The sequence below is a fragment of the Natator depressus genome, chromosome 2 (assembly GCF_965152275.1).
Source record: "Natator depressus isolate rNatDep1 chromosome 2, rNatDep2.hap1, whole genome shotgun sequence".
Taxonomy (NCBI): domain Eukaryota; kingdom Metazoa; phylum Chordata; order Testudines; family Cheloniidae; genus Natator; species Natator depressus.
Window position 1 is genome coordinate 105,615,325 of NC_134235.1, and position 21,785 is coordinate 105,637,109.

At 44.4% G+C, this 21,785-nt stretch overlaps 1 protein-coding gene and 1 long non-coding RNA gene across 3 annotated transcripts in view; one reads left to right on the plus strand and one right to left on the minus strand.

The window, feature by feature from the left end:
- The window catches only part of LOC141982583 (uncharacterized), a 29,002-nt gene extending 12,880 nt beyond the window's left edge, over nucleotides 1–16,122 (plus strand). Inside the window, exons 2-3 of the long non-coding RNA XR_012638131.1 lie at nucleotides 14,251–14,349; nucleotides 15,994–16,122. This is a non-coding gene — a long non-coding RNA (uncharacterized LOC141982583). The remainder of the gene's footprint in view (nucleotides 1–14,250; nucleotides 14,350–15,993) is intronic.
- CDKAL1 (CDKAL1 threonylcarbamoyladenosine tRNA methylthiotransferase) overlaps nucleotides 1–21,785 on the minus strand; it is a 657,626-nt gene that overhangs the window by 425,016 nt on the left and 210,825 nt on the right. Inside the window, exons 1-2 of one of the 2 annotated variants that reach the window (XM_074944792.1) lie at nucleotides 9,940–9,986; nucleotides 8,165–8,261 (exon numbers count right to left, since the gene is read on the minus strand). In XM_074944792.1, the coding sequence (XP_074800893.1) occupies nucleotides 8,165–8,261; nucleotides 9,940–9,971 (129 nt within the window). In that variant the 5' untranslated portion in view covers nucleotides 9,972–9,986. Of the gene's footprint in view, nucleotides 1–8,164; nucleotides 8,262–9,939; nucleotides 9,987–21,785 lie in introns of those variants that run through there. The other variant, XM_074944791.1, reaches the window with a different exon arrangement.

The window sequence follows — 21,785 nt, forward strand, 5'->3', positions numbered from 1 at the left end:
GGGACTAACATGAAGGGGAAAGGAGTCCAGGAGAGCTGGCTGTATTTCAAGGAATCCCTGTTGAGGTTACAGGGACAAACCATCCCGATGAGTCGAAAGAATAGTAAATATGGCAGGCGACCAGCTTGGCTTAACGGTGAAATCCTAGCGGATCTTAAACATAAAAAAGAAGCTTACAAGAAGTGGAAGGTTGGACATTTGACCAGGGAAGAGTATAAAAATATTGCTCGGGCATGAGGAATGAAATCAGGAGGGCCAAATCGCACCTGGAGCTGCAGCTAGCAAGAGATGTCAAGAGTAACAAGAAGGGTTTCTTCAGGTATGTTGGCAATAAGAAGAAAGCTAAGGAAAGTGTGGGCCCCTTACTGAATGAGGGAGGCAACCTAGTGACAGAGGATGTGGAAAAAGCTAATGTGCTCAATGCTTTTTTTGCCTCTGTCTTCACTAACAAGGACAGCTCCCAGACTGCTGCGCTGGGCATCGCAACATGGGGAGTAGATGGCCAGCCCTCTGTGGAGAAAGAGGTGGTTAGGGACTATTTAGAAAAGCTGGACGTGCACAAGTCCATGGGGCCGGACGCGTTGCATCCGAGAGTGCTAAAGGAATTGGCGAATGTGATTGCAGAGCCATTGGCCATTATCTTTGAAAACTCGTGGCGAACGGGGGAAGTCCCAGATGACTGGAAAAAGGCTAATGTAGTGCCAATCTTTAAAAAAGGGAAGAAGGAGGATCCTGGGAACTACAGGCCAGTCAGCCTCACCTCAGTCCCCGGAAAAATCATGGAGCAGGTCCTCAAGGAATCAATCCTGAAGCACTTACATGAGAGGAAAGTGATCAGGAACAGTCAGCATGGATTCACCAAGGGAAGGTCATGCCTGACTAATCTAATCGCCTTCTATGATGAGATTACTGATTCTGTGGATGAAGGGAAAGCAGTGGATGTATTGTTTCTTGACTTTAGCAAAGCTTTTGACACAGTCTCCCACAGTATTCTTGTCAGCAAGTTAAAGAAGTATGGGCTGGATGAATGCACTATAAGGTGGGTAGAAAGTTGGCTAGATTATCGGGCCCAACGAGTAGTGATCAATGGCTCCATGTCTAGTTGGCAGCCAGTGTCAAGTGGAGTGCCCCAGGGGTCGGTCCTGGGGCCGGTTTTCTTCAATATCTTCATAAATGATCTGGAGGATGGTGTGGATTGCACTCTCAGCAAATTTGCGGATGATACTAAACTGGGAGGAGTGGTAGATACGCTGGAGGGCAGGGATAGGATACAGAGGGACCTAGACAAATTGGAGGATTGGGCCAAAAGAAATCTGATGAGGTTCAATAAGGATAAGTTCAGGGTCCTGCACTTAGGACGGAAGAACCCAATGCACAGCTACAGACTAGGGACCGAATGGCTAGGCAGCAGTTCTGCGGAAAAGGACCTAGGGGTTACAGTGGACGAGAAGCTGGATATGAGTCAGCAGTGTGCCCTTGTTGCCAAGAAGGCCAATGGCATTTTGGGATGTATAAGTAGGGGCATAGCGAGCAGATCGAGGGACGTGATCGTTCCCCTCTATTCGACATTGGTGAGGCCTCATCTGGAGTACTGTGTCCAGTTTTGGGCCCCACACTACAAGAAGGACGTGGATAAACTGGAGAGAGTCCAGCGAAGGGCAACAAAAATGATTAGGGGTCTGGAACACATGACTTATGAGGAGAGGCTGAGGGAACTGGGATTGTTTAGTCTGCAGAAGAGAAGAACGAGGGGGGATTTGATAGCTGCTTTCAACTACCTGAGAGGTGGTTCCAGAGAGGATGGTTCTAGACTATTCTCAGTGGTAGAAGAGGACAGGACAAGGAGTAATGGTCTCAAGTTGCAGTGGGGGAGGTTTAGGTTGGATATTAGGAAAAACTTTTTCACTAGGAGGGTGGTGAAACACTGGAATGCGTTACCTAGGGAGGTGGTAGAATCTCCTTCCTTGGAAGTTTCTAAGGTCAGGTTTGACAAAGCCCTGGCTGGGATGATTTGATTGGGGATTGGTCCTGCTTTGAGCAGGGGGTTGGACTAGATGACCTCCTGAGGTCCCTTCCAACCCTGATATTCTATGATTCTATCTAGGATGGTACAGAGTGTGAGCCTCACAAACATTAATGCATTCTAGCCTTATAAACCCCTGTGAGGTAAGGAAGTATTATCCTTATTTTACAGATGCCAGTGTACAGTAGATTCACTTAATAGCAACCTCTTGGTTCCAGCTAAAAGCTGCTATTATCCAGAAGCTGCCAATAAGCAGAGGTCACTGTTTTCAGGGGGAGACACATAAAAATGAGCATGTAACAATGATACATCACCCAGAACAACAGTTCTGAAACTGTTTATTAACTTTCAGTACTAAAGAAAACCAAACATGACGAACAGTAATGGATACATATTATAGCAGCGGTTCTCAAATGTTAACAACCCAAGGACCCCCATTTTGATTTTAAAATTTTCACGGACCCCCAAGCCTCCCGCTCAGCCCCAGGTCTCACCTCCACTCCACCTCTTCCCCCGAAGTCTCACCCCCGCCCACTCTTGCCCCTCCTCTTCCATGCCTCTTTCTTAGGACATTTCAGCTTGCTGTGTGTCACAAGAAATACTGTAAAGTGGAACACAATTTTACAATACTGTGTAAAAAAAATGTTTTTTAAAACCCCCAAAGAAAACTTATAAAGCACTTACAGTGTAAGTCTTTGTATGCTGAACAGTACTGTAATTACAGTTAGTGTCACACAAATTAAATCAGCATGAGATTTTTACAAATAAAATAGATAAAAATAAAAAAAATAAAGAACAAAATCTTTTCAATGTTGTCTGCTTTCCTCATTTTGCCACTTCCACTTGTAAATCCCTCTCAGTTCTGTGTGCAGGCACAAAACCATTCTCAAAGCCAACTCTGGAATATCCTGAGAAAAATGTCCACCGCACATAGCTGCTCTGTGAGGAAAAGCTCTTCAGATTTATCATCAGCTGCACTATCCTCTTGTGTCTCATAAGCCTGCTGGTACTTTACAGCCACTACTATCTCCCGAAGCTCATTTTTCATCTCCAAATGACTCTCAAACTAAACAATGGCCTCAAATTCCTCTGCAGTTAAGATTTTCAGGAACAGAAACATCATTCGGCATATGAATGCCCACCACACCATCAATTTCTGTTGATGAAAACCCTTCCTTCCCGAAGCAGTTTAGAACAGTCTGTGTGAGAACAGCAACCCATGACTCCTTAGCAAGATGAAGTGCATCAATCACAGGTTTGGGATTTTTTTTCACAACATCCATATCTCCTATGGGTGGGTCAGCTTCCACAGAGGCAGTAAAGTGAGCATTAAGAGAGCACAGTAGTGACCGTTGAAGTTTTTAATGACACCCATGCCCATTGGCGGCATAACTGAGGTTGCATTCAGAGGCAAGAATTTTAACACCATGTGTGATAGCTTTACATGACCTGAATGATCTGGGCAATTGTCAATTAAAAGGCACATGGGTTGGTCTTATAGCCACAGCTCTCTATTCTAGTTCTTAAGCTACTCTTCAAACAATAAACTAGTCATTCATGCACTGGCTGAGTTTTTGTAGGTCACAGACAGTTCTGCGTGGTCCTTAGGGAAACAACAATAGCACTTGGTCTTTCTGATCACCCTGAGAGGCTGTTTCTCCAGGCCATCCATGTTTGCACAACTTCCAATTAATGGCAATGTGATACGGACCATAGATTCCCCCCCCCCCCCCCCTGCAAACCTTTCTTTCAGCATTCCAAAGCCTCTGTCAGAAAAGCACCAGTCTCATTAGCAATGAAAATGTCACATGGATGGTACTGCTCGAGAATGCTGGGTAGGATGTCTGCCCACCATTCAGTGGCTGCTGAAAAGGTCAGCATCTATCTTTCTTGCCATGCTCTTTGTGCTGAATCATGTTGTACCCGGCTTTCCACTTTCTAAACCAGCCATCTGCAGAGTTAGTGTACCACTAGTGACTCACTTTCTTTTTCAGCATTGGCCCAAAGAGTTGAGCACCATGGCGAAGCGTATGCTGAAACCAGAGCCACAGGGCTTGACCAACATCTACCTCCTTTCCTTCACGTTGGTGCTCACAACTTCATTCTGTGCTGTTCCTGTGCTCCTATAAAGTATTATGGCTGTTTTTCTGAACGCACAAAACAACTGTGACAAAGTTCCTCCTCTGCCTTGGTGGATCCTGTGCTTTCTGGTGGATTTGCTCGCCTCAGAGGTTCACAGCAGTCCTCAGTTTGGCTCTTGTTAGTGGCACAAAGCTGCCGTTCACTCAGCTAACCTCATCACTAGCCAGCATGGAGAAAGGGAGGAGAACAGTCCCCTCAGTCTCTGCTGATCCACTGACTGGGTCATGGGACAGGCCAGGGACCTTCCCCTCTGGTGGGACTCAGCGTCCAGGTCAACTCCTCTTGTATCAAATAGGGAGTTGGGGGGATGGGGGGGGAACACGGGTCCGCCCTCTACTCAGGGTTCCAGCCGAGGGCCCTGTGGATCGCAGCTCTCTACAGTGTCTCCTGTAACAGCTGCATGACAGCTACAATTCCCTGGACTACTTCCCCATGGCCTCCTCCCAACACCTTTTTTATCCTCATCCCAGGACCTTCCTCCTGATGACACTTGTACTACTCAGTCCTCCAGCAGTACGTCTTTCCACTCGCAGCTCCTTGTGCGCCTCTCGCTCCCAACTCCTCACACACACCTCACTAACTGAAGTGAGGTCCTTTTTAAAACCAGGTGCACTGATTAGCCTGCCTGTCCTAATTGATTCTAGTAGCTTCTTAATTGGCTCCAGGTGTCCTAATTAGCCTGCCTTAATTGGTTCCAGCAACTTCCTGATTGTTCTGGAACAGCCTATTATCTTACTCAGAGAAAAGGGACCTGCTTAATCTGGGGCTAATATATCTACCTTCTATCACTCTCCTGTAGCCATCTGGCCTGACCCTGTCGCACAACACACTTTGAGAAAACCAACCTATTGGCTACGCTCACTTGCTTAGCAGTGGACTCATGTAGGGCCTCCAGCACCTGAACTTTATCAGCAAAAGATAGGTCCCTGCGTTTGGAAGCCATGGCACACAGTGGAAGCACTCAATTATGCATGTTCAGAGGCAGGAAATGAATTACAGGCAGGACCTCCCCTCTAAATAAAGTTGTTCTTAAGCAGCACACCTGTTGCTAATAATCCAAATCCCATTAACACTGATATTAATGGGATGGGATTGGTTTCTGATTACTATGTTGCCAATAACCACAGACTGCTATTATCAGAATTGCTATTAATCTCGTGTGTGTGTGTGTGTGTACAATATATCATCTAAAAGAAATGAATTTAAAGTCTACTACTGTATATTCAAGGCACTGATTAAAAGAAGCTCTCAATTGCCATAGTCTTACTGGTAGTTACACAAATACTGCAACTTCCTCATTCAACCTTCGTCATACCCAGACCAACATTTTCCAAGGGAACTCTACTCTGACACACTGTCTCTCTACAAAGTTATCCCAAGAGACTTCTATTTGTTAGCAAGAAACCACATTCTCAGACAACATTGCTTAAAATATAGTACAGCTTACGTAACTGATGACAAATCAAATTTCTATTACTCAACACATGGATGAGACCAGCAAAAACACCTGGTGGTAAAGCAAAGGTTTCACAACTGCTGCCTTATAACATTTACATTTTCAGAGTTGAATCAGCATGAAGTTGCCAACAAAACATTTCCAATTTCTCAGTCTCATTACAATTGCCTTTTTAAAAGAATATTTTACTATGCTAGGATGCTGAGTCTCACTTTTTTTAAAACATTATCATGTCAAAATATATTGTTACTTAGTCTGCATAAATATTACACCACTTTTAATCCTCTATTTGAGGAACCTAACACTAAATAATATTGTATACTAGCTGGAGGGAAAACCCACACTTTTCTGTGTGACCCAATGGGGGATGGGGGGGGGAGGAGAGGGGGAACAAAAGCATAATACAGCAGAGATAAAGGGAGAATCTAACCCAGGGTTTCCCTTTTGAAGATTTATGTCTACAGAACACGAGCTTTGTGTACTTATCATGTCCTATGTTTATGGTACTATAACTTTCATGCACACTGCTGTTATCTTTACAATTACAATCTTTATTCTGAACATCATTTCAATGTTTCCAAGGCCAATTCCAATGATTTGAGGGCAGTGTGTTAATCTCTTTAGTAAACTTTTAATAGACATTTGTCTGTTTTAAATCCAAAATGGAAAACATTTTAATTAGTAACTAGTAATTCTGGGAGCCCAACCTAAGTTGAAGTGAAGAGGTCTGATTTTCAGAAAAGCACTTATCACCCTCTGGAAATCAGTTCCTCAGGCTGACTGCTCAAAAATGAACACAGCATATCACAAGTCCCAATCTAGGTCAGAGGATATAGGCACATTCTTTTTTTTAAATCAAGTATATGCTTTCCTTACTATTCTATGTATTTTTATGTACAGATTTTTGTACATTTACTACAGGCTAGATTGGCAAAGATCACACAGCTATGCACTCCAGGGGCAGAGTAGGGACTCAGTCAGAATTCAGTCCTTGCTGCTCCCTGGCTGCATGGAGGAAGCAAGCTGTACCAAACTGGCTGCTACACTGAGGGTGACAGAGTCAAAGGTTGTTTCACTCCCATCCATTTGCACAGATATGAGAACAGTGGCCCTGGAGAGGTTCTCCCTACCAAATTGTGACCCACAATGCAGACTGCCTATAAAAGAGAGTAAGGGGGCACTTTACATCCCCTTGACCTACTGTGTAGGATTGTATGTAGATTCAGTTGAGCCCTATATATATCTCAGTTGGGGGGGGGGGGGAAATAAACTAGATGACCTCTTGAGGTCCCTTTCAACTCTAAATTTCTATGAGTGGGTGGTTGGTTAACATGTTTTGAGTATACATAGTAATATGAGGGAAGCTGTAAAACAGTTGTCTCAAATAGTGCAATAAGCACAGAAACTATCTTAATGGAAAATTATAATTAAAAAGCCTACTAAAGTTGGCTACTACCTACTTCCTACTTGGCTTTGTAAGAACTCTTTCTACTCACCCAACATGACTTTAAAAAAAACAAGGAAGTTAAAAGATTAGTTTGGTTTATCCTCATGATAGCTAAGTGAGGATAAGTATATTTTAATTAATACATTTAATATATTTCAATGCCAGAAGGAATCTGTAGTACTATTTGCTCTGACCTGTATAATGCAAGTCACAGAACTTCACCCTGCAATTACTGCATCGGGCCCAACAAAAGCATTTTAGAAAGACATCTAGTCTTTATTTAAAGACTTAATTGATTAAGAATCCTTCGGATTTTGTATGATCCTGAGATTATCGATTTTCATGACCACTTTTCAGTGCTGATGCAATTATACAGTGTTTTTCATCCCAAAGGATACAAAAGCACTTTAAAAACTACAATACACAGGATCCTCACTGTCTACAACCAGGGTGAAGCATGCCAACTGTTTAACAGCTCACAGATGCTGATGCATTAACCCTTTCTGTTATTCTGAGTAGAGAGTAAAACTGTCGTGTTCCCCAGTCACTCTGCCCAAAGGCAAGAAGTAAAAAAAACTCAAACATGTGATGAAAAACAGGTGCTAGCTATATAATTTATACGCTATTGTCTCTTTTGCATTTCATCTTTTACAAGCTGTATTTCCATCTAACAACAACATAGAAGATTATATTTAAAATAGGGGAGTTAATCCTTGCCTTCACTTCCTGCAGGCTATATAGGACATTGACACTAAATTCTGCAAACAGACTAAACTTCAATTACGTGCAAGAATGTATTTGACACAAAGCATCCACTGAACCATAGTGAAATGTAACTACAAAGCAAGAAAGGTTTAGAGAGGGACTGAACTCTAGGCTTCCTCAATAGAAGAAAGGAGGAAAGTCTAGTTGCTGGCATTGAAAAATTGTGTGAAAAGCCTCTATTTTTTTAACACAAGATATTGTCCAAAGCTGTGGCTCATCTAGCTAACAAGATAATATAAAACTTCAGACAGCAACACTACATGACCCTTATGGACAAAAAAATGAATATGAAAATCTTAACAGGTCTTTTCTATTTGACAAATGTTCTTACCCCTATAATGCTCAGACCTTTGAGGTAATCTTGACGAGGCTGGGCTTGTGGAACACATCCAGCTAGAACCACTTTCTTGTTGTCTTCTTGGGCTTTCCTAAAATGATTTTTTAAAAAGTGAGAATTAATTTCTGAAAGCTGATCCCTTTGAATTGTAAAGTAACCACCTAGTATCTACGAGTCCTGGAATAGCATTCATCATCAATTAAGGTGAAGGATTTATTTGTTCACAGAAAAGTGAACACTGCTGCAAACAGTTCCATAGTTAAAGGGATAGGTTTATGTTTGAACACAGGGTAAAGAAAATCCTGACAAATCCGATATTTGAGCTGCCTTTTCCATTTACAACAATGAGAATACAACACACAGGGCAGAATTCCAAGTTTATACCTTCATCTGAGGGACAGGGCAGTGACGTTCACACTGGATAATCCTGAAAGTCCTAATATAAACTTTAGCTAAGCTTTATTTACCACAACTATGGCAGAGGGATATGTAGTTGAGGCACACATTTAAAACCTGATTCATGACAAGTCATTTAAAACAAAAGGTACAGTCTATGTGAACAAGAACCATTAGCTCACAATTTAACAGCTATTTAATGCAGCCTGAAATGATAAATTACACCAGTCTTTAAAACTATTATTAAAACTGGATTGAACATTTTCAAGCTTGAACTGTTTACCTTTGCCAGATTAAATATTTATGTGAATATTAATTTATATTATTCCTTAGTTCAGGCACTATCTTGCCACCTAGTGGGAACCTGAAATACTAAAGATCAAATAGCTAAATTCTTTCATTCTTTTAAATAATATTTTAATTAATTCTAGGTACAGCATTGAATTTTAAGCTATTCCTGAAACTTGAAAATACAGAAAGTACTGTGCACCTGCTATACCCAACTGTACTGAAAACAACGAAGTGGGATTCAAGCCCTGGTTTATAATTAGTAAACTTAATTTGATGATTTGCTAATGGTAAAATAATAATTCAAATACCCCAAATGGACAGAGAGAGAAGGAAATTCAACTTTTTATCGGGTTCCACTGGCCCAGACATCCTATGGGTTGTCCGTTCTCAGACTTATGTCCCACAATACACACAGCTGGCTCCATCATACCCTCTATGGAAATGTATGGCAAGCTGGAGCCATCCTGTAGTATGTCAGTATTTTCTTCAACAATGTACAGAGTTGTACAGTGTTTGCTATTACTTTATACCTTGGGGATAAAACTCTAGTGTCATGACACCCTTTTTTGCAATGTGCTCCTTACTAAGATAACGTAGCATTTACAGAAATCACACACTGTTGGAGAAATACAGGCTTATTTGAACTCCGGAGGCTAGCTCCAGTAGGGTATTTCAGAGGAAGTGATGTTACCACAAGAGTGTAAACCGGCACACCCATTCATGAAGCTGAAAATTCCTGACAGGTCTGGACTTCTGAACCTGCTAACGAAGAAAATTTAGGTTGACAGTCAAATGTGCTTATTACCTCCCCCTTTTCCTGCTGGCTAATTGTGAGAATTCACCTCATAATGGAAAAATGATAACTTTTGTTTTATTTAGTTTGCAGGTCACTTTTAGGAACAAGCCCATTTGGCTTGTAAATGACATAGGAACTGCCATACCGAATCAGATCACTGGCCAAGTAGTCAGATATCTTGCCTCAAAACAGTGCCCAGCACCAATTGTTTCACACAGGGCTAAAGATCCCCTAAATGGCCAATTATGCAGTAACTAAGAGTTTATAATGCTTATTTTTCATCTACCTAATGTAACAGTGGATGCTCTCAGTAGTCATATACAAGTCAATTTAACTTGCAGCAGGCATCACAGGAAAGCTACAGATGTCAATCCTTATGGACTCATTTCAACCTGAGAGGGGAAATAGTTGCTTTAGTTTTAGATTAATCTATATGAAAATACCATACTCTTGTCTCTTATTTAACAAAATCGTATGAATATGAAATGTTGTTCAAATGGTAATTAAATATATTTCTTAAAAGGGTGCTATACCCAGCAGTATGCTTGTGAAATCAGTAAGGTTTGGTCTTTCAGCTGTAAGAAAGTTTTCCATTTGCAAAACTTGAGCAGAAGCCATTTATATCCCCATATCCAAGTTAAAAACATGTCTGTTTCTTGTACTTCCTGCAAAAATGTCACATACCATCATTTGAAACTCTGCAACCCTGAAGGATAAAAATCATTACTCCCATGACCTAACTGACTCAACCTAATGCCTCAAGGTAAGGCAATGAGACTTGTCTCCTGTAACCAGAGTATATATCCCTAGGCAACTCTAAATCTGGTGTAATCTACTGCTAGAAATAGCCCCCATCACGACCTACTAAAGAACTGCAGTGGAAAAAGCTTTTTATTAAAGTCTTTTCATTTGGGAAAATAGTAAACAAAAATTTCCCATGACACATTAAATAGCATTTTAATGTTATTTCACAGCTTTTGCATTTTAGCAGTTCTTCTTGGAATGTAAAAGGAAGAGGAAAACAGTTAGATAGAACACATTTCATTTTAAGTATATTAGCTTCATATAACTTTTTATTTAAAGATCCCTACGGACTTTTTTATACTCTGAGAATTTTTGCTTCAAAATGTAATTAAGCAGTAATGCCTGCACTAAATTTTCAATCAACCTATTTTCATTCAAAGCCATAACATATTGTCCTATCCATGAAACCCAGCACAAATGTGACCAAGAATGGTATATTAAATATGTGTTTTATATTTTTCCAGGAACTGCTTGCTGAAAATATGCACCAAACCCCTCCAAATGTTGTTTAATGTGCTCTGTTTTGACTAACAAAAGCCTACAAAAATTGTTCTTCAGAAACCTGGCTAGCACAGGAACAGTATTAGAAAAGCTTTTATCCTTCAGAAACATGAATGCTAATGAGAATAATACTTCATTGAATCTAAAAGTGGCATGAATAAACATCTTCTTTAGACATTCTTTATATTCTTCAATTAAATGAACCTTAACCTTAAACCTTCAACTTTAATTGCATTAGGACATATTTTCTAGAAGTGCACTCTTATCTGAAAATGATTTACAAGACATACATCTGAGTAGACATGTAATTAAGTCCAATTTTCTTTTAAAAGGGTGGAATCCTGGAAAACACTCTTCCAACTAGGGAAAAAGCAGAGTACTGCATACAATACAGTACTTTCAAGTTAAAAAATAAAGTATAAAAATCATCTGCCAAGACCAGAGATTACAATAAAAATATTTATATTTTTATTCTCCTTTTTCTTGTTGAAAACCTGAAAGAATAGCTAGCTTGGGAAACAATAAACAATTCTGTCTTAATCATACTTTGTTTATGTAACTATGAACCTGCCCAAACTGGAGCCATTGTTTTACAGTTCATTATTTTTTGCTAGGCTCCAGGAAATTCTGTCCTGAACAAGACACAAATGAAGACAGGCCTCGACCCGATACTGTTGCAGTACCAGTGTAACAGAAAAAATGGTTACCTACCTTTTGTAACTGTTGTTCTTCAAAATGTGTTGCTCATGTTCATTCCATTCTAAGTATGCGCGTGCCCACATGCACAGTCGTTGGAGACCTTTGCCTTAGCAGTATCCATAGGGCTGGCTGTGGCGCCCCCTTGAGTGCCGCGCTCATGCGTTGGTATATCAGGTGCCACCAGCCCTACGCCCTCTCAGTTCCTTCTTGCCAGTAACTCCAACAGAGAGGCAGGAGGGCGGGTAATGGAATGGACATGAGCAACACATCTCGAAGAATAAAAGTTACAAAAGGAAGGTAACCTTTTTTTCTTCTTCAAGTGCTTGCTCACGTCGATTCCATTCTAGCTGACTCACAAGCAATATCGTTGGAGGTGGGCTCAGAGTTCACAGTCTTGCAGCACTGCTCTGCCAAAGGCAGCATCATCCCGCGCTTGCTGGGTGATTGCATAATGAGACGCGAACATGTGGACGGAGGACCAGGTATCAGGCCTGACAGATCTCTTGGATTGGCACCTGCGCCAGGAAGGCTGTCGATGATGCCTGCGCCCTAGTCGAGTGGGCTGTCACAATTGCCAGCGGGGGCACCTTCACCAGTTCATAACAGTAACGGATGCAGGCCGTTATCCAAGACAGAATTCTCTGGGCAGACACTGGGCAACCCTTCATCCTGTCCACGACAGCAACGAACAACTGCACTGACTTACGGAATGGCCTCATTCTATCTATGCAGAAGGCCAGAGCCCATCTGACGTCCAGGGTATGTAGCCTGCGTTCCTCATCCGTTGCATGAGGTTTTGGACAGAAGACCAGTAAGTATATATCTTGACCTGTATGAAACTAGGAGACGACCTTGGGCAGAAAGGCCAGGTGTGAACGCAACTGGACCTTGTCCTTGTAGAAGACTGTATAGGGCAGCTCCGAGGTCAGTGCCCTGATCTCAGACATCCTGAGAGCCGAAGTTATAGCAACCAAGAAAGAAACCTTCCAAGAGAGAAGCAGGAGGGAGCATGAACCCAAGAGTTCGAAGGGAGGACCCAGGGGCCTTGCCAATACAAGATTCAGATCTCAAGGGGGAACCGTCTCCCAGACGTCCGGGTAGAGGCGCTCCAGACCTTTTAAGAACTGCGCAGTTATAGGATGGGCGAAGAGCGACCTGCCTTGAAACGGAGAGTGGAATGCCAAAATGGCCACCAGGTGAACTCTTACTGAAGAAAGCAGCAGGCCCTGAAGCTTGAGGTGCAGCAAATAGTCTAGGATGTCCTGCAGTGAGGCCTCCTCAGCCCGAATTTGCTGATCCGAGGCCCAGCACATTAACCACTTCCACTTCGCCAGGTAGGTTGCTCTGGTGGATGGCTTCCTGCTGCCCAACAAGACCTGTTGGACACCAGCAGAGCACACCCACTCTTCCATACTCAGCCACACAGTAGACAAGCTGTCAGGTGCAGCGCCGCCAGGTTCGGATGCAGCAGATTGCCATGGTTCTGGGTCAGTAGGTCCGGTTGAAGAAGCAGTTGCAGCGGGGCAGCTGCCGAAAGATTGAGTAGCATGCTGAATCAGTGCTGGCAAGGCCACATTGGGACTATGAAGATAATGTTCACTTTAAATTGCTTCACCTTTATCAGGACCTTATGGATAAGTAGCACTGGTGCGAAGGCGCACATCAGCACTTCCGACCACGGAAATAGCAAGGCATCTCACGGGGATCCCTTGTCCTTTCCCTGCAGGGAACAGAACACGTGGAACTTTCTGTTCTGCCTGGACACGAACAGTCCACTTGGGGAGTTCCCCACCTGTGGAAGATTAGGCTGACCAACTCTGGATGGAGCGACCATTGATGGTGAGACAAGAAGGCTCTGCTGAGGCAACCCACCAAGACATTCTTGGTCCCAGGTAGATGGGAGGCCACCAGATGAATGGCATGCTGCACACAAAAGTCCATAGTCTGAGAGCCCCCCGACAAAGGGCCAAAGACCCTGTCCCGTCCTGTCTGTTGATGTAATACATCGTGGCAATATTATCAGTCAGGACCTGGGCCACCTTGCCTTTTAGGTGGGGTATAAACACTGCAGGCCAGGCGAACCGCTCTGAGCTCCCTGACATTGATATGGAGGGCTAGGTCGTCCAGCAGCCATTTGCCTGGCTGCTGAGCTCGCCCAGGTGGGCTCCCCATCGGAGGCATCAGAGACCAGGGACAGCAACAGGGACAGGGTCACAAAGGGAACTCCTTGCAGCACCAACTGGGGATTCAGCCACCAATTCAGGGATGAAAGAACATCATCCGGCACCCTGACCACACCGTCCAGGGTGTCTCTGTTAGGAACATAGACCAAGGCCAGCCACACTTGTAGGGGCCGCAGGTGGAACCAAGCATGGCTGACCACATAGGTGCACGCAGCCATCTGACCCACCAGACGTCTGCAGGGATGGGCCATAGTGAGCGGGTGGTTTCTTAGATGTGAGATCAGGTCCGACGTGGCCCGAACACACGCTTCTGAAAGGAAGGCTCTGGCTCGGGTGGAATCTAGAATGACTCCGATGAACTCTATGCCTTGGACTGGCAATAAGGTGGACTTTTCCATGTTTATTAACAGGTCCAGGTCGCGGCAAGTGGAACGCACCAGGTCAAGGCTGCTTTGCACCTGATCCGGAGACCTGCCCTTGATGAGCCAGTGGTCGAGGTCTGGAAACAGGTGAACATAAGAATGGCCATACTGGGTCAGACCAAACGTCCATCCAGCCCAGTATCCTGTCTACCAACAGTGCCCAGTGTCAGGTGCCCCAGAGGGAGTGAACCTAACAGTGATCTCTCTCCTGCCATCCATCTCCACCCTCCGACAAACAGAGGCTAGGGACACCATTCCTTACCCATCCTGCCTAATAACCATTAATGGACTTAACCTCCATGAATTTATCCAGTTTTCTTTTAAACCCTGTTATAGTCCTTGCCTTCACAACCTCCTCAGGCAAGGAGTTCCACAGGTTGACTGTGCGCTGAGTGAAGAACTTCCTTTTATTTGTTTTAAACCTGCTGCCCATTCATTTCATTTGGTGGCCCCTAGTTCTTGTATTATGGGAACAAGTAAATAACTTTTCCTTATTCACTTTCTCCACACCACTCATGATTTTATATACCTCTATCATATCCCCGCTTAGTCTCCTCTTTTCTAAGATGAAAAGTCCCAGCTTCTTTAATCTCTCCTCATATTGGACCCATTCCAACCCCCTAATCATTTTAGTTGCCCTTTTCTGAACCTTTTCTAATGCCAGTATATCTTTTTTGAGATGAGGAGACCACATCTGTACGCAGTATTCAAGTTGTGGGCATACCATGGATTTATATAAGGGCAATAAGATATTCTCTGTCTTATTCTCTATCCCTTTTTTAAAGTTTCCTAACATCCCGTTTGCTTTTTTGACTGCTGCTGCACACTGCGTGGATGTCTTCAGAGAACTATCCACCATGACTCCAAGATCTTTCTCCTGATTACTTGTAGCTAAATTAGACCCCATCATATTGTATGTATAGGTTGGGGTTATTTTTTCCAATGTGCATTACTTTACATTTATCCACATTAAATTTCATTTGCCATTTTGTTGCCCATTCGCTTAGTTTTGTGAGATCTTTTTGAAGTTCTTCACAGTCTGCTTTGGTCTTAACTATCTTGAGCAGTTTAGTATCATCTGCAAACTTTGCCACTCACTGTTTATCCCTTTCTCCAGATCATTTATGAATAGGTTGAATAGGATTGGTCCTAAGACTGACCCTTGGGGAACACCACTAGTTACCCATCTCCATTCTGAAGATTTACCATTTATTCCTACCCTTTGTTCCCTGTCTTTTAACCAGTTCTCAATCCATGAAAGGATCTTCCCTCTTATCCCATGACAGCTTAATTTACATAAGAGCCTTTGGCGAGGGACCTTGTCAAAGGCTTTCTGGAAATCTAAGTACACTATGTCCACTGGATCCCCCCCGTCCACATGTTTGTTGACCCCCTCAAAGAACTCTAATAGATTAGTAAGACACGATCTCCCTTTACAGAAACCATGTTGACTTTTGTGCAACAATTTATGCTCTTCTGTGTGTCTGACAATTTTATTCTTTATTATTGTTTCAACTAATTTGCCCAGTACTGACTTTAGACTTACTGGTCTGTAATTGCCAGGATCACCTCTAGAGCCCTTCTTAAATATTGGTGTTACATTAGCTATTTTCCAGACATTGGGTACAGTAGCTGATTTAAAAGGACAGGTTACAAACCATAGTTAATAGTTCCACAATTTCACATTTGAGTTCTTTCAGAACTCTTGGGTGAATGCCATCTGGTCCCCAGGTGGATACCACAACTCCTGAGGAAAGCTGCCACTGGTTCCATGCACTTGGTGAACACCCTTGGGACCGAAGAGAGGCCAAAGGGTAGTGCCGTGAACTGGAAGTGGCACCCTCCCACCATGAAATGGAGGAAACGCCTGTGCCAGGAATATGGAGACATGAAAGTAAGTGTCCTTTAAATTGAGACTGATGTACCAGTCTCCCAGTTCTAGGGAAGGGATAATGGAGGCCAGGAAGACCACGTGGAACTTCAACTTCTTGAGAGACTTGTTGAGGCGACAGAGGTCCAGGATGGCTCTTAGGCCCCCTTTGGATTTCGGGATTAGGAAATAACGGAAGTAGAACCCTCTTCCTCGCATGTCCTGAGGAACCGTCTCCACCGACCCCGGGCACAGGAGCTTTTCGACCATCTGAACAAGGAGTTGCTCGTGAGAAGGGTCCCTGAAGAGGGACAGGAAAGAGGGGCAGTGGGAAGGAGAGGTGGCCATAAATTGCAGGGTATAGCCCCGGGATATTATATCCAGGACCCAGTGGTCCCAGATTACCCTCAACCAAGCCAAACAGAAGGGGCGGAGACGGTCCACTAAAGGACAGGAAGGATCTGGGGAACTGACTAGGGCGTCGCTCTTGAGCGCACCCTCAAAATGAGCACTTCTGACCCCCTAGGTGTTTGGCTGGACCAGGTTACGCAGGCGAGCGGGAAGAAGGGCAGCATCAGCTGAAACTAGCGTCCCTTCTTCTCACAGATCCCTGACGAGGCTGCCAGGGCCTTGGCGGCAGGGGGAGGCCGGAAGGGCTTCCAAGCAGACTGTGGCGTGTGTATGCCCAACGAGCGAAGGGTGGCCCTGGTATCCTTCACCCCCATGCAGTCTGGCGTCGGTCTGTTCAGAGAAGAGACCAACCCCGTCAAAAGGGAGGTCCTGAACTGAGGTTTGCATCTCCTGCAACAGGCCCACCGTCTGGAGCCATGAGGTGTGCATCATTACCACCGCCGACGCGACTACCCGAGCTGCAGAGTCTGCCACAACCCAGGCCATTTGTAGGGAGTGCCTGGCAGCCACGGTGCCCTCCTCCACCAGGGTGCCAAACTCCTGGGCCAACCCTTGTGAGAGAGACTCCTGGAACTTGTGAAGGGTATCCCACAAGTTAAAATTGTACCTGCCCAGGAGGGCCTGGTGGTTTGCCACCCGGAATTGCAGGCTGGCAGTCAAATAATTTTTTTTCCCAAAGAGATCCAGCCTCTTGGCCCCTCTATTCTTGGGGTGGAGGAGGAGTGTATCTGCTTGTCTCTTTCGTTGGCCACAGAGATGACCAACGAGCCAGGAAGTGGGTGGATATACAGATACTCGAACTCTTTGGCCAGAACAACGTATTTTTGTCTGCCCTCTTGGAAGTGGGAGGGATGGAAGAGGTGTTTGCCACAGGGATGTGGCAATCTTTAAGACCCCTTCGTGGACCGGTAGAACGACCCGGGCACGGGTGGTGGCCAAGAAAATGCGAAACAGCATGTCTGTCTGCTCGTCCATTTCCTCCACTTCCAAACCCAAATTTTCTGTCACCCTTCGGAGCACAGCCTGATGCTCCTTGAAGTCATCTGGTGGCTAGCCTTTGAGGGTCCCGTGACTGCCTCATCCGGGGACTGATGATGATGACTGGGTTATTGGAGGAGGTTCCGGGGCTTCATCCACCACTGGGAAGGGAGGTTTAGGGGTGGGTGCTGCATCCTCAATCCCGACCTCCAAACAATCTGCATGAACCAAGCCTGGCACCGCCGGTGCCACTGGTTCTACCGGCTGTTGCTCCGAGGCAGCAGCTGAACACCGTTGAGAAGGGGGCATTGCCATGACAGGCATTCCCCATGCACCCCAGTAAGGCCACTGGGTTGGCCACTGGCCTTGATGCCATTGCTGCGCCGTCGAAATCGACGTGGTCTCGGGGCCCCAGTCAAGTAGGTGGGACCTGGGAGAGGGGCTAAACTGGCCTTCCGTACCAGAGGATTCCCCTTCCAGCGATCACGGAGGGGCCTGCGTGTGCCTGTTGATGGTTGCGTCAGGGACCAGTGACCAGAGCGCGATGAATGGTGCCGGTACCAGTGCAAAGAGTAGTAGTGCTAGGGAGACTGGAACCTGGACAGGGAGCGTTCCCACGTGGCAGGTGATGGGATCTGCGATGAGAGGCCAACCGGTAGGAGGGTAAGGGGTTCTGATAATTCGGAGACCGACGCCTTTCTCTCGGCGATCTGCATCTGGGTGGCAGGGACTGCGATCGTGGCCTGGTGACTGGGAGTGAGCCCCAAAGCATTTGGGCTGTGGCTCTGGGGATTTGCAGCACTGAGGTGGGGAGTGCTGTCTCATTTCAGGGGATCGTCGGCGCTCAACTATTCCCTGAGGGGTCTTGGTGGCTGACTTTCCCTCTTGGGGAGCTTTTGCCGCATCCTGCTGCATCGACGGCACTGGTGGAGGCCTTTGTTCTCTCCGCGCCGGGGAGGCCTGGGCAGGTGCCGGCAGCGGCTTGGGACCTGTACTGCTCCCTTGAGTCAGTGACGGTCCTTTTTGAGGGGCTAAAAGCCCCAACTGGTGAGGTGCACACTTGTGGCTCCGGAGTGGCCGGGCGGGCTGAAATAGGTCCCTTGCCCAAGGACCTTTGGGCTTTTTTGCCTAGTTCCTAAATCTTATTAAAAACCTTTTTATATATACAGCTTTCACATTTACTGAAACATTCAGATCAAATAATATCTCATTAATCCAAGTAGAACTGTATGGCGAACAAAGATTTTGTAGATAGCTGAACACTGATATGAAGAAGGGCTGTCCAACTAAAGCCCAATGAGACACTTTAAAAAAAAAAAAAGAGAGCGAGAGAGAGAGCGAGAGAGAGAGCGAGAGAGAAGCCTATGGAGCTTCTAGTTGCTGTGGTAATGGTGACTTCCTTATCACCCAGCATATTGGGGCCCCTCATTCAGAACCTCCTGGCAGTACTCTGGAATGTAAAGAGGTGTGGGACACTGCAAAATCCACAGGATTTGGCCACGTATTGGTCATGAGAACTAGATTTATATGGGGGCTCTGGCGTGATCTGACTATACAAATGAGCATTTTGGTATGGAAGCCTGAGAACCACTGCAAAAACTGCAATCAATCACTTAAGTTGGGCATTTGTATCTAAACATGCTCTCCTGAATGGTGTGTTATTAAATAACAAATTGGTGCATTTAAAAACATGTGCAGCACTAAAGTAAACAATTTCTTAACCCAGACTTGAGCACCGGTTTTCAAACTGTGGGGCTCACCCCCTCCGGTGGGCGAGAACGAGGTTATCACAGGGCATGAAGACCTGAGTGGTTAAGAATTAACCATTGCCCAGCATGCTCAGCACTGTGTCACCATCCTGCTGCCACCCAGCTCCCACAGGAACCACGCAGCCTCACCAGAACTTATTTCCACCCCCACATCTCTCCCTCACACGCCCACCCTCCTGCCCCATGGATGCACTGGGAATCAACATGGCACTGGCAATGCTAATGTTTCCTGGACCTACAGCAATGGCCTTGCACACAGTATGCACACACGCTTGGAAAGTGAGGAGTGGGGGTGTAACCCCTAAGGCATTCACACAAGTTCCCACTGAGGGCAGCTGGATTCAAACAGGGCATGCAAGCTTCCTCCCAGTACAAGCTGGTCACATGGTGATTTCTCCCTTTTCCCCCCTTGTAGCTCCAAACTCAGCATCACCCGGGTACCCTCTTTCCCCTGTGCTGAGTGGACATGCATATGATAGGAACCTCCAAAGGGCAGAACAGCAAAAAAAAAGTTTGGGAACTTTTGCCCTAAAGAGTCCCATTATTATTACCAAGTATGCATGCCGAGTGTTTTAGATGCACAACAACCATGCCAAACACCTGAAATTAAAAGCAGATTGCACCAGAGAGCGGAGGAAGTTGGTAAACTACAGACTGTTCAGCATGAAGCAGGCATCTGACTTCAAAAGATCTGTTATAACGAAGTCTTGAAGTTGAAAAGGGTTAAACTATCATGTTATCTCAATTCTACATAATGAATGAATTGGTTATTGCCACTTCTGGGCCATTGATAAGATAACAGCTTTTATCAAGTTATGAATATTCACACCAGTATCACACAAATATAGAAAAATATAAACACCACTATGAGTAAGAAAGGTTTTTTCATGCTCCATTGTTGCTGAAGAGGAGCTCATATGAACATGAAGCATGCCAAGCCACAGGGAATACAATCAGGTAGACACAAGTGAAATCATAGCAAGTCAGGTTCCATGCTAAAAGGAAGCAGGGGAAGTTTGGGGAGAAGGCTATGGAACAGCCTATCAAAAAAAAATGAGTCTAAGATGAGCTAAAACAATCTTTGAAAAACAGAAAAAGGCAGATGTCTCCTTTTTATAGAAAAAAGGAGTTATAAAATAGGAGTAAGAGGAATACAGCTGTTGATACAGTCAGGAAATATCTTTGTTTTCAGGAACAAGAGCTGGGAAGAGGGTTGTGGTTAAGTGAATATTACCAGGCATATGACAATATGTTGAAGTTGTAGCCCCAGAAGACCAAGGCCAGCTCTATACTAGGAAAAGTCTGCTAAACCCTCCTAAATGTAGATTTGCCCAAAAAGTGATTTTTAACAGCAAAGTTTATACCAGTTCCCTGAGCAATATAAACTATACTGAGAAAGCACTTTTATGACATAACTGCTTCTACACTAGGGTTTTTGCGAGTATAGAAATGTCATTAAAGAAAAAAAAGTCACACTCCTCAGGCAACAAAAGGTTCTAGTGTAGACCTGGCTTAAGAACCAAAGAGAGATTCAGGTTATTAATCAGACATTGCAATACACTCTAGTTGTGTCATTCTGTTAAGCCCTACTACAGTACACATAAAACTTTAATGTCACCCCAAAAACAGACCTTAGACAAAAGTGTGAATCAACTGGAAATGTGGCATGAAGGAAACTCAGAAAAGCACTGACCAGATTTTTTAAAAACATTTGTCAAGGAAATAACTCTTTGCTGGCATCTACAGTCATTGGTTTGCATCACACCCTGTACATGTCACCAGAACAGTCTGGTGAAAGTTATAGAAGGAAAGGATGCAACCAGGAGGAATTCCACTTTCCAGACTGATAGAAAAAGTGCTGAAGTGTCTTTGTAAAAAAAGCAAACACTGCTGTGCAAAAGGGCAAAGTGTGCTAAAGAAAGACAGTTGGCCTATCCCCCACATTTCCAACTGACCAGTCTGCAAAAACTAATCAGAAAGGATTCAAAGGGAAAAGATGCATCCCTGGAATGAAGAGATGAAGAACAGGACTTCTTCATCTTCAACGGGGTCCAGAATAAAAGACAAAAAATGAAAAAATCTTTAAAATCACCTGGTTATCAAAAGAAAATTACAGATGCAAACTCAAAGTCAGATTCTGGCATGGATGAACCAGGAGGGGAAAAGGGCGCAAGAAGGCCTCACTCTTACTGTACTCTATGGGGACAGGCCAGCCACAATTGAACTCTCTGCAACCTCCTGAGTCTAGGACTTTAAGATCTGACAAACACAAGCCCCACCAACATTACAAATTGGAGCTATGTAGTACCCTGGTCAGGGAACTACTTAGTTGTATTTACATTGTACTCAGGTGTCTTTGTCAGCTGCCTTGCTCTAATTCCATTGCTTCTAAATAATTCACATACAGTTTGCTTTTAAGATACATGAAGATGGCTTATTTAAGAACACTGACCCACATTGCTGGAGTTTACAGAACTGCGTTTGAGCACCAATCT